This window comes from Coregonus clupeaformis, unplaced genomic scaffold (assembly GCF_020615455.1).
Source record: "Coregonus clupeaformis isolate EN_2021a unplaced genomic scaffold, ASM2061545v1 scaf1153, whole genome shotgun sequence".
In the NCBI taxonomy this organism is placed as follows: Eukaryota; Metazoa; Chordata; class Actinopteri; order Salmoniformes; family Salmonidae; genus Coregonus; species Coregonus clupeaformis.
In genome coordinates, this window is record NW_025534607.1 from 20947 (window position 1) to 33144 (window position 12198).

The window sequence follows — 12198 nt, forward strand, 5'->3', positions numbered from 1 at the left end:
CGCTCTCAGCCCCATTGCTCTGCAGCCCCATCGCTCTCAGCCCCATCGCTCTGCAGCCTCCGCTCTCAGCCCCATCGCTCTGCAGCCCCATCGCTCTCAGCCCCACCGCTCTCAGCCCCATCGCTCTCAGCCCCCTTCGCTCTGCAGCCCCATCGCTCTCAGCCCCATCGCTTTCAGCCCCATCGCTCTGCAGCCCCCGGTCTCTCAGCCCCATCGCTCTCAGCCCCATCGCTTTCAGCCCCATCGCTCTGCAACCCCATCGCTCTCAGCCCCATTGCAGCCCCATCGCTCTGCAGCCCCATCGCTCTGCAGCCCCATCGCTCTGCAGCCCCATCGCTCTCAGCCCCATTGCTCTGCAGCCCCATCGCTCTCAGCCCCATTGCAGCCCCATCGCTCTCAGCCCCATTGCAGCCCCATCGCTCTGCAGCCCCATCGCTTTCAGCCCCATCGCTCTGCAGCCCCATCGGTCTCTGCAGCCCCACGCTTTCAGCCCCATCGCTCTGCAACCCCATCGCTCTCAGCCCCATTGCAGCCCCATCGCTCTGCAGCCCCATCGCTCTGCAGCCCCATTGCTCTGCAGCCCCATCGCTCTCAGCCCCATCGCTCTGCAGCCCCATTGCTCTCAGCCCCATCGCTCTGCAGCCCCATCGCTCTGCAGCCCCATCGCTCTGCAGCCCCATCGTCTCAGCCCCATCGCTTCTGCAGCCCCATCGCTCTGCAGCCCCATCGCTCTCAGCCCCATCGCTCTGCAGCCCCATCGCTCTGCAGCCCCATCGCTCTGCAGCCCCATCACTCTCAGCCCCATCGCTCTGCAGCCCCATCGCTCTCAGCCCCCATCGCTCTGCAGCCCCATCGCTCTTCAGCCCCATCGCTCTGCAGCCCCATCGCTCTGCAGCCCCATCGCTCTCAGCCCCATCGCGCTGCAGCCCCATCGCTTGCAGCCCCATCGCTTCAGCCCCATCGCTCTGCAGCCCCATCGCTCTGCAGCCCCATCGCTTTCAGCCCCATCGCTCTCAGCCCCAAGCCCCACGCGCAGCCCCCATTGCTTCAGCCCCATCGCTCTGCAACCCCATCGCTCTCAGCCCCATTGCAGCCCCATCGCTTTCAGCCCCATCGCTCTGCAGCCCCATCGCTCTGCAGCCCCATCGCTCTCAGCCCCCATCGCTCTCAGCCCCATTGCAGCCCCATCGCTCTGCAGCCCCATTGCTCTCAGCCCCGTCGCTCTGCAACCCCATCGCTCTCAGCCCCATTGCAGCCCCATCGCTCTGCAGCCCCATCGCTCTGCAGCCCCATCGCTCTGCAGCCCCATCGCTCTGCAGCCCCATTGCTCTCAGCCCCATCGCTCTGCAGCCCCATCGCTCTGCAGCCCCCAGCGCTCTCAGCCCCATCGCTCTCGGCCCCATTGCAGCCCCATCGCTCTGCAGCCCCATCGCTCTGCAGCCCCATCGCTCTGCAGCCCCATCGCTCTGCAGCCCCATCGCTCTGCAGCCCCATCGCTCTGCAGCCCCATCACTCTGCAGCCCCATCGCTCTGCAGCCCCATCGCCTCAGCCCCATCGCTCTGCAGCCCCATCGCTTTCAGCCCCATCGCTCTGCAGCCCCATCGCTTCAGCCCATCGCTGCAGCCCCATGCTCTGCAGCCACCGCTTACAGCCCCATCGCTCTGCAGCCCCCATCGCTCTGCAGCCCCATCGCTTTCAGCCCCATCGCTCTCAGCCCCATTGCAGCCCCATCGCTCTGCAGCCCCATTGCTCTGCAGCCCCATCGCTCTGCAGCCCCATCGCTCTGCAGCCCCATTGCTCTCAGCCCCATCGCTCTGCAGCCCCATCGCTCTGCAGCCCCATCGCTCTCAGCCCCATCGCTCTCAGTCCCATTGCAGCCCCGATCGCTCTGCAGCCCCATCGCTCTGCAGCCCCATCGCTCTGCAGCCCCATCGCTCTGCAGCCCCATCGCTCTGCAGCCCCATCGCTCTGCAGCCCCATCGCTCTCAGCCCCATCGCTCTCAGCCCCATCGCTCTGCAGCCGCAGCCCGCTCCAACCAACCGCTGGTGGAGATTAAACATAGACTGGGGTCATCTGGCTAATTGGACAAATGTGTTTTGTAATGGAAAGAGGATTATGATATCATATATAGAGGCTTTTGCCTGCTCTACATTACAGAGAGAATCGACTGAAATATATCTGCTAAAGTGGAGGGGTCATCACTCCCAGATATGGGTGTGTGTGTGTGTGTGTGTGTGTGTGTGTGTGTGTGTGTGTTTGCGATTCATATATTCATATATATATATATATATATTTATATATTACAATCATAATTGAAAAGGGTTTTGATATCTGCTGTTATAGGATCTAACCTCCTCTCCTCTCCTCTCCCTCTCCTCTCCTCCCTCTCCTCTCCTCTCCTCTTCCTCTCCTCTCCTCTCCTCTCCTCTCCTCTCCTCTCCCTCCTCTCTCCTCTCCCTCCTCTCCTCTCCTCTCCTCTCCTCTCTCTCCTCTCTCTCCCTTCCTCTCTCTCCTCCTCCTCTCCTCTCCTCTCCTCTCCTCTCTCCTCTCCTCCTCTCCTCTCTCCTCTCCTCTCCTCTCCTCTCCTCCTCCTCCTCTCTCTCCTCTCCTCTCTCCTCTCCTCTCTCTTCCTCCTCCTCTCTCTCCTCTCCCTCTCCTCTCCCCTCCTCTCTCCCCTCTCCTCTCCTCTTCCCTCTTCCTCTCCTCTCCCTCTCCTCTCCTCTCTCTCTCTCTCCTCCTCTCCTCTCCTCTCCTCCTCTCTCTCCCCTCCTGTCTCCTCTCTCCTCTCCTCTCCTCCCTTCTCCTCTCTCCTCCCTCTCTCTCTCCTCTCCTCTCCTCCTGTCTCCTCTCTCCCCCTCTCTCTTCTCTCTTCCCTCCGACAGTACCATGCCCCCTGGCCAACAGCTGCTACCCACATAGAGGTCAGACTTTAGAGGTTGCTCCACCTCTCATTCCGGCCATCGCCCCCAGAGGATGCTGGGAATGTGTCGCGGGCGCAGGAAGTTCCTCGCTGCCTCCCTCGCCCTGCTCTTCATCCCTGCACTCACCTGGCTGTACCTCTCTGCTGGCAACTTCCAAGGTAGGACCCAATTCTCCTGCATCACAGCTCACCTCACCTGGTGCTGTAACATGGCAAAATTGCCAGGTTTTCCAGAGATTCTGGGGAAACATGGGAATTTTGAGAACGTTTCCAGTTGGTTGTCCTCTGGCTGCAGAATGTTTACTTGACTGTCTCTCAAAGAGCACACCACTAAACCAAGAGTAGTCACCCAGAACCAGAAAACAGGACTATTTTGTCTGGCTCTGGTATGACTTTGTAATGATTGCATCGTGCAGTTATTTTCTCACCTGTCTCAAGTTTATTGATGTCAAGCCTTCACTTTCATAGGACACGGTCATATTCAACCCACGCCATTGTTCGCTATGTACAAACATGGTCCTATATCTTTGATGGCCCGTCCCAACTGGGGCGTATGTCGAGGAATCCCAAAAGCTTGAGATGCAGCTGATATCCAAATGGTATATCTTACTCTGTGATTGGAGGAAGCATGGTAAAGTTATGCTGCTTTAACAGTTGATCAACTTGTTATCCCACTTTGGAGACAAGTAGAGTACATGCCTTGGAAGATTGTGTTGAGCGTTAGAGAGATCTTCTTTGTCTACGACCATTCAGCATCGTTCACAACCCTCTTATGCCTTAACCCAACCCATCTCTTTAAGGATTCAACCATCAGCATGGTCAACCCCTTCCATTATCATGTTAACACATGACCAACCATCTGCATGGTCAACACCTCCATTATCATGTTAACACATAGCCAACCATCTGCGTGGTCAACACCTCCATTATCATGTTAACACATCGCCAACCATCTTCATGGTCAACACCTCCATTATCATGTTAACACATGACCAACCATCTGCGTGGTCAACACCTCCATTATCATGTTAACACATAGCCAACCATCTGCATGGTCAACCCCTTCCATTATCATGTTAATACATAGCCAACCATCTGCATGGTCAACACCTCCATTATCATGTTAACACATAGCCAACCATCTGCGTGGTCAACACCTCCATTATCATGTTAACACATAGCCAACCATCTGCATGGTCAACACCTCCATTATCATGTTAACACATAGCCAACCATCTGCGTGGTCAACACCTCCATTATCATGTTAACACATGGCCAACCATCTGCATGGTCAACACCTCCATTATCATGTTAACACATGGCCAACCATCAGCATGGTCAACACCTCCATTATCATGTTAACACATAGCCAACCATCTTCATGGTCAACCCCTCCATTATCATGTTAACACATAGCCAACCATCTGCGTGGTCAACACCTCCATTATCATGTTAACACATGGCCAACCATCTGCATGGTCAACACCTCCATTATCATGTTAACACATAGCCAACCATCTGCTTGGTCAACACCTCCATTATCATGTTAACACATAGCCAACCATCTGCATGGTCGACCCCTCCATTATCATGTTAACACATAGCCAACCATCTTCATGGTCAACACCTCCATTATCATGTTAACACATGGCCAACCATTTGCATGGTCAACACCTCCATTATCATGTTAACACATAGCCAACCATCTTCATGGTCAACCCCTCCATTATCATGTTAACACATGGCCAACCATTTTCATGGTCAACACCTCCATTATCATGTTAACACATAGCCAACCATCTGCATGGTCAACACCCCCATTATCATGTTAACACATAGCCAACCATCATCATGGTCAACACCTCCATTATCATGTTAACACATGGCCAACCATTTGCATGGTCAACACCTCCATTATCATGTTAACACATAGCCAACCATCTGCATGGTCAACACCCCCATTATCATGTTAACACATAGCCAACCATCTGCATGGTCAACACCTCCATTATCATGTTAACACATAGCCAACCATCTGCATGGTCAACACCTCCATTATCATGTTAACACATAGCCAACCATCAGCATGGTCAACACTCCATTATCATGTTAACACATAGCCAACCATCAGCATGGTCAACACCTCCATTATCATGTTAACACATAGCCAACCATCAGCATGGTCAACACCTCCATTATCATGTTAACACATAGCCAACCATCAGCATGGTCAACACCTCCATTATCATGTTAACACATAGCCAACCATCAGCATGGTCGACCCCTCCATTATCTCAGCCAATCATGGCTAGCCAGGAAGGATCCTGTCTTTCTCCTTTTATAGCTCAGTGCTTTCCCCTTGGCTAAACTAGGCTTATAATTAATTAAAAACATTTGATTCATATTTACGGAACCCATAACACGTTTGTAATCGAAGGCACATGAATGTTATTGTAAAGATGTTGACTCTACTTTGACGTAGGGAGTAGCGTCATCCGCCCCTGTCGGGCTGGCATGTCACATTACACAGTCACCCCTTTTCTTTAGGGAGTAGCGTCATCCGCCCCTGTCGGGCTGGCATGTCACATTACACAGTCACCCCTTTTCTTTAGGGAGTAGCGTCATCCGCCCCTGTCGGGCTGGCATGTCACATTACACAGTCACCCCCTTTTCTTTAGGGAGTAGCGTCATCCGCCCCTGTCGGGCTGGCATGTCACATTACACAGTCACCCCCTTTTCTTTGGGAGTAGCGTCATCCGCCCCTGTCGGGCTGGTATGTCACATTACACAGTCACCCCTTTTCTGTCATTATGTCTTGAGGTGATGAGTTACTGAGGCCTGTCTGAAGTTGTTGACTTCCTCCTGATGATTTAGTCCTGCTTGCGTCCCAAATGGGACCCTATTCCCACTATAGTGCTCTACTTTAGACCACAGCCCCCCATAAGGAATAGGGTGCCATTTGGGGAACTCATCACCAGGAGTTTTCATGAGTTTGTTTTAAAGGATTGAAGTTCTGCAGATTTGTCACATTATTAATTAATTATGATTAAACTGACAATTTTTTGACTGGTCACAGCAACCAAACCGAAACGTTTTGAATGTATTCCCATAATGCAACAGCTACCAACGTCAGCAAAGTAATGACAGGATTCAGTAGTTTGAGACGGAACTATGCAGACTAAAATGTACTTCAAGATAACTCTGTTAAAGGCTGATACTGTTCCACCTCAGTACTGTCTGATGTTGTTTATTGTTCCTGTTGCCACAGGCTGTATAATGGGGGACTGGGGATGAAAAGTAGCTTTTAGCTGTTCCTGTTGCCACAGGCTGTATAATGAGGGGCTGGGGATGAAAAGTAGCTTTTAGCTGTTCCTGTTGCCACAGGCTGTATAATGGGGGACTGGGGATGAAAAGTAGCTTTTAGCTGTTCCTGTTGCCACAGGCTGTATAATGGGGGACTGGGGATGAAAAGTAGCTTTTTAGCTGTTCCTGTTGCCACAGGCTGTATAATGGGGGACTGGGGATGAAAAGTAGCTTTTAGCTGTTCCTGTTGCCACAGGCTGTATAATGGGGGACTGGGGATGAAAAGTAGCTTTTAGCTGTTCCTGTTGCGACAGGCTGTATAATGGGGGACTGGGGATGAAAAGTAGCTTTTAGCTGTTCCTGTTGCCACAGGCTGTATAATGGGGGACTGGGGATGAAAAGTAGCTTTTAGCTGTTCCTGTTGCCACAGGCTGTATAATGGGGACTGGGGATGAAAAGTAGCTTTTAGCTGTTCCTGTTGCCACAGGCTGTATAATGGGGGACTGGGGATGAAAAGTAGCTTTTAGCTGTTCCTGTTGCCACAGGCTGTATAATGGGGGACTGGGGATGAAAAGTAGCTTTTAGCTGTTCCTGTTGCCACAGGCTGTATAATGGGGACTGGGGATGAAAAGTAGCTTTTAGCTGTTCCTGTTGCCACAGGCTGTATAATGGGGGGACTGGGGATGAAAAGTAGCTTTTAGCTGTTCCTGTTGCCACAGGCTGTATAATGGGGACTGGGGATGAAAAAGTAGCTTTTAGCTGTTCCTGTTGCCACAGGCTGTATAATGGGGACTGGGGATGAAAAAGTAGCTTTTAGCTGTTCCTGTTGCCACAGGCTGTATAATGGGGGACTGGGGATGAAAAGTAGCTTGTTAGCTGTTCCTGTTGCCACAGGCTGTATAATGGGGGACTGGGGATGAAAAGTAGCTTTTAGCTGTTCCTGTTGCCACAGGCTGTATAATGGGGGACTGGGGATGAAAAGTAGCTTGTAAGCTGTTCCTGTTGCCACAGGCTGTATAATGGGGACTGGGGATGAAAAGTAGCTTGTAGCTGTTCCTGTTGCCACAGGCTGTATAATGGGGGACTGGGGATGAAAAGTAGCTTTGTAGCTGTTCCTGTTGCCACAGGCTGTATAATGGGGGACTGGGGGATGAAAAGTAGCTTTTAGCTGTTCCTGTTGCCACAGGCTGTATAATGGGGGACTGGGGATGAAAAGTAGCGCAGCTGTTCCTGTTGCCACAGGCTGTATAATGGGGGACTGGGGATGAAAAGTAGCTTGTTAGCTGTTCCTGTTGCCACAGGCTGTATAATGGGGCTGGGGATGAAAAGTAGCTTTTAGCTGTTCCTGTTGCCACAGGCTGTATAATGGGGGACTGGGGATGAAAAGTGAGCTTTTAGCTGTTCCTGTTGCCACAGGCTGTATAATGGGGGACTGGGGATGAAAAGTAGCTTGTAGCTGTTCCTTGTTGCCACAGGCTGTATAATGGGGGACTGGGGATGAAAAGTAGCTTTTAGCTGTTCCTGTTGCCACAGGCTGTATAATGGGGGACTGGGGATGAAAAGTAGCTTTTAGCTGTTCCTGTTGCCACAGGCTGTATAATGGGGACTGGGGATGAAAAGTAGCTTTTAGCTGTTCCTGTTGCCACAGGCTGTATAATGGGGGCTGGGGATGAAAAGTAGCTTTTAGCTGTTCCTGTTGCCACAGGCTGTATAATGGGGGACTGGGGATGAAAAGTAGCTTTTAGCTGTTCCTGTTGCCACAGGCTGTATAATGGGGGACTAGGGATGAAAAGTAGCTTTTAGCTGTTCCTGTTGCCACAGGCTGTATAATGGGGACTGGGGATGAAAAGTAGCTTTTAGCTGTTCCTGTTGCCACAGGCTGTATAATGGGGGACTGGGGAGGAAAATGAGCTTTTAGCTGTTCCTGTCAAACTAATTATATGAATAAAGACCAAGTAATAGAGTTGGCAGACGAGGGAGGAGGAGAAGGTGTGAAGAGGCTGGCTGGAAGGAGCTTTTAGCGGAAGACTGAATGTGTGAGACAAGCTATCCTCTCTCTTTCTCTCTCACTCACTCACTCACTCACTCACTCACTCACTCACTCACTCAGATGGGAGGGGAGAGGGTGAGAGAGGAAGGGGAGAGGGGGAGATGGGAGAGGAGTAGGGTGAGAGAGAAAGAGAGGGTGAGAAAGGAGGGGGGAGGGGGGGAGAGGGGTGAGAGAGGAAGGGAATGCTGGGAGGGGGGAGGGGAGGGGGAGGGGATACGGGGAGGAAGGAGAGGAGAGGGGAGAAGCAGAGGTAGGCGTTGGATGGAAGCCATTAAACAACACAGGACCAAGCTATGGTAATCCACCTCTACCTCTTCTAAACATGTATTGATCAGAGGCTGGAGGGGGAGGGGTTTCCTGTATGACATCATCAGTCATTTCAGTCACAACACACAGTGGAGCTTCCCTCAGGAGAATCCCTTTCCTTTCTCTCTGTACTGGAGGGTGGAGAGAGAGGGTTGGGGCCAGTGGAGAGGGGGATGGGGCCGGTGGAGAGAGAGGGATGGGGCCGGTGGAGAGAGAGGGATGGGGGCCGGTGGAGAGAGAGGGATGGGGAGGGTGGAGAGAGAGGGATGGGGGCCTAGAGGGGGTAGGAGAGAGAGGGATGGGGAGGGTGGAGAGAGAGGGATAGGGGCCTAGAGGTAGGAGAGAGAGGGATGGGGAGGGTGGAGAGAGAGGGATGGGGCCTAGAGGTAGGAGAGAGAGGGATGGGGAGGGTGGAGAGAGAGGGAGGGGAGGGTGGAGAGAGAGGATGGGGAGGGTGGAGAGAGAGGGATGGGAGGGTGGAGAGAGAGGGATGGGGCCTAGAGGTAGGAGAGAGAGGGATGGGGGGTGGAGAGAGAGGGATGGGGCCAGTGGAGAGAGAGGGATGGGGAGGGTGGAGAGAGAGGGATGGGGAGGGTGGAGAGAGAGGGATGGGGCCTGAGGTGGAGAGAGAGGGATGGGGTGGTGAGAGAGAGGGATGGGGGGGGTGGAGAGAGAGGGATGGGGAGGGTGGAGAGAGAGGGATGGGGAGGGTGGAGAGAGAGGGATGGGGCCGGTGGAGAGAGAGGGATGGGGCCGGTGGAGAGAGAGGGATGGGGACGGTGGAGAGAGAGGGATGGGGAGGGTGGAGAGAGAGGGATGGGGAGGGTGGAGAGAGAGGGATGGGGAGGGTGGAGAGAGAGGGATGGGGAGGGTGGAGAGAGAGGGATGGGGAGGGGTGGAGAGAGAGGGATGGGGGGTGGAGAGAGAGGGATGGGGCCGGTAGGAGAGAGAGGGATGGGGGCGGGTGGAGAGAGAGGGATGGGGAGGGGTGGAGAGAGAGGGATGGGGCTAGGGTGGAGAGAGAGGGATGGGGGCTAGAGGTGGGAGAGAGGGATGGGGAGGGTTGAGAGAGAGGGATGGGGGCAGAGGTGGAGAGAGAGAGAGGATGGGAGGGTGGAGAGAGAGGATGGGGGCCTAGAGGTAGAGAGAGAGGGATGGGGAGGGTGAGAGAGGGATGGGAGGGTGGAGAGAGAGGGATGGGGCGGGTGGAGAGAGAGGGATGGGGAGGGTGGAAGAGAGAGGGATGGGGCCTAGAGGTGGGAGGAGAGAGAGGGATGGGGAGGGTGGAGAGAGAGGGATGGGGCCTGGAGAGAGAGGGATGGGGAGGAGTGGAGAGAGAGGGATGGGGAGGGTGGAGAGAGAGGGATGGGGCCGGTGGAGAGAGAGGGATGGGGCCGGGTGGAGAGAGAGGGATGGGGCGGGTGGAGAGAGAGGGATGGGGAGGGTGGAGAGAGAGGGATGGGGAGGGTGGAGAGAGAGGGATGGGGCGGGTGGAGAGAGAGGGATGGGGCCGGTGGAGAGAGGATGGGGAGGGTGGAGAGAGAGGGATGGGGAGGGTGGAGAGAGAGGGATGGGGAGGGTGGAGAGAGAGGGATGGGGAGGGTGGAGAGAGAGGGATGGGGAGGGTGGAGAGAGAGGGATGGGGAGGGTGGAGAGAGGGATGGGGCCTAGAGGTAGGAGAGAGAGGGATGGGGCAGGGTGGAGAGAGAGGGATGGGGAGGGTGGAGAGAGAGGGATGGGGCGGGTGGAGAGAGAGGGATGGGGCGGGTGGAGAGAGAGGGATGGGGAGGGTGGAGAGAGAGGGATGGGGAGGGTGGAGAGAGAGGGATGGGGAGGGTGGAGAGAGGGATGGGGAGGGTGGAGAGAGAGGGATGGGGACGGTGGAGAGAGGGATGGGGCCAGGGTGGAGAGAGAGGATGGGGAGGTGAGAGAGAGGGATGGGGAGGGTGGAGAGAGAGGGATGGGGACCGGTGGAGAGAGAGGGATGGGGGAGGTGGAGAGAGAGGGATGGTGAGGGTGGAGAGAGAGGGATGGGGCGGGTGGAGAGAGAGGGATGGGGCGGGTGGAGAGAGAGGGATGGGGAGGGTGGAGAGAGAGGGATGGGGAGGGTGGAGAGAGAGGGATGGGGAGGGTGAGAGAGAGAGGGATGGGGAGGGTGGAGAGAGAGGATGGGGAGGGTGGAGAGAGAGGGATGGGGAGGGTGGAGAGAGAGGGATGGGGAGGTGGAGAGAGAGGGATGGGGCCTAGAGGTAGGAGAGAGAGGGATGGGGGCTAGAGGTGGAGAGAGAGGGATGGGGAGGGTGGAGAGAGAGGGATGGGGGCGGTGGAGAGAGAGGGATGGGGAGGGTGGAGAGAGAGGGATGGGGAGGTGGAGAGAGAGGGATGGGGCCTAGAGGTAGGAGAGAGAGGGATGGGGAGGGTAGGAGAGAGAGGGATGGGGAGGGTGGAGAGAGAGGGATGGGGCCTAGAGGTAGGAGAGAGAGGGATGGGGAGGGTGGAGAGAGGGATGGGGAGGGTGGAGAGAGAGGGATGGGGAGGGTGGAGAGAGAGGGATGGGGAGGGTGGAGAGAGAGGGATGGGGGAGGGTGGAGAGAGAGGGATGGGGCCTAGAGGTAGGGAGAGAGGGATGGGGAGGGTGGAGAGAGAGGGATGGGGCCTAGAGGTAGGAGAGAGGGATGGGGAGGGTGGAGAGAGAGGGATGGGGAGGGTGGAGAGAGAGGATGGGGAGGGTGGAGAGAGAGGGATGGGGCCTGAGGTGAGAGAGGGGATGGGGCCTAGGGTAGGAGAGAGAGGGATGGGGAGGGTGGAGAGAGAGGGATGGGGAGGGTGGAGAGAGAAGGGATGGGGCCGGTGAGAGAGAGAGGGATGGGGAGGGTGGAGAGAGGGGATGGGTCCTGAGGTAGGAGAGAGAGGGATGGGGGAGGGTGGAGAGAGAGGGATGGGGAGGGTGGAGAGAGAGGATGGGTGGAGAGGTAGGGGGGAGAGAGAGGGATGGGGCCTAGAGGTGGAGAGAGAGGGATGGGGAGGGTGGAGAGAGAGGGATGGGGAGGGTGGAGAGAGAGGGATGGGGAGGGTGGAGAGAGAGGGATGGGGAGGGTGGAGAGAGAGGGATGGGGCCTAGAGGTAGGAGAGAGAGGGATGGGGAGGGTGGAGAGAGAGGGATGGGGAGGGTGGAGAGAGAGGGATGGGGAGGGTGGAGAGAGAGGGATGGGGAGGATGGAGAGAGAGGGATGGGGCCGGTGGAGAGAGAGGGATGGGGAGGGTGGAGAGAGAGGGATGGGGCGGGTGGAGAGAGAGGGATGGGGGGGGTGGAGAGAGAGGGATGGGGGGAGAGAGAGGGATGGGGAGGGTGAGAGAGAGAGGGATGGGAGGTGGAGAGAGAGGGATGGGGCAGGGTGGAGAGAGAGGGATGGGGAGGGTGAGAGAGAGAGGGATGGGGAGGGTGGAGAGAGAGGGATGGGGGGGTGGAGAGAGAGGGATGGGGAGGGTGGAGAGAGAGGGATGGGGAGGGTGGAGAGAGGGATGGGGAGGGTGGAGAGAGGGATGGGGCCTAGGGTGGAGAGAGGGATGGGGGAGGGTGGGAGAGAGGGATGGGGAGGGTGGAGAGAGAGGGATGG

General features: G+C 55.8%; 1 protein-coding gene across 2 annotated transcripts in view; it reads left to right on the forward strand.

Annotated features, from left to right (window-relative positions):
- The first annotated feature begins 2972 nt into the window (after positions 1-2972).
- Positions 2973-12198, forward strand: part of large1 (LARGE xylosyl- and glucuronyltransferase 1) — a 149040-nt gene continuing 139814 nt past the window's right edge. For both annotated transcript variants that reach the window (XM_045217624.1, XM_045217625.1), the window contains exon 1: positions 2973-3081. In XM_045217624.1, coding sequence (XP_045073559.1) covers positions 2976-3081 — 106 coding nt within the window. In that variant the 5' untranslated portion in view covers positions 2973-2975. The remainder of the gene's footprint in view (positions 3082-12198) is intronic.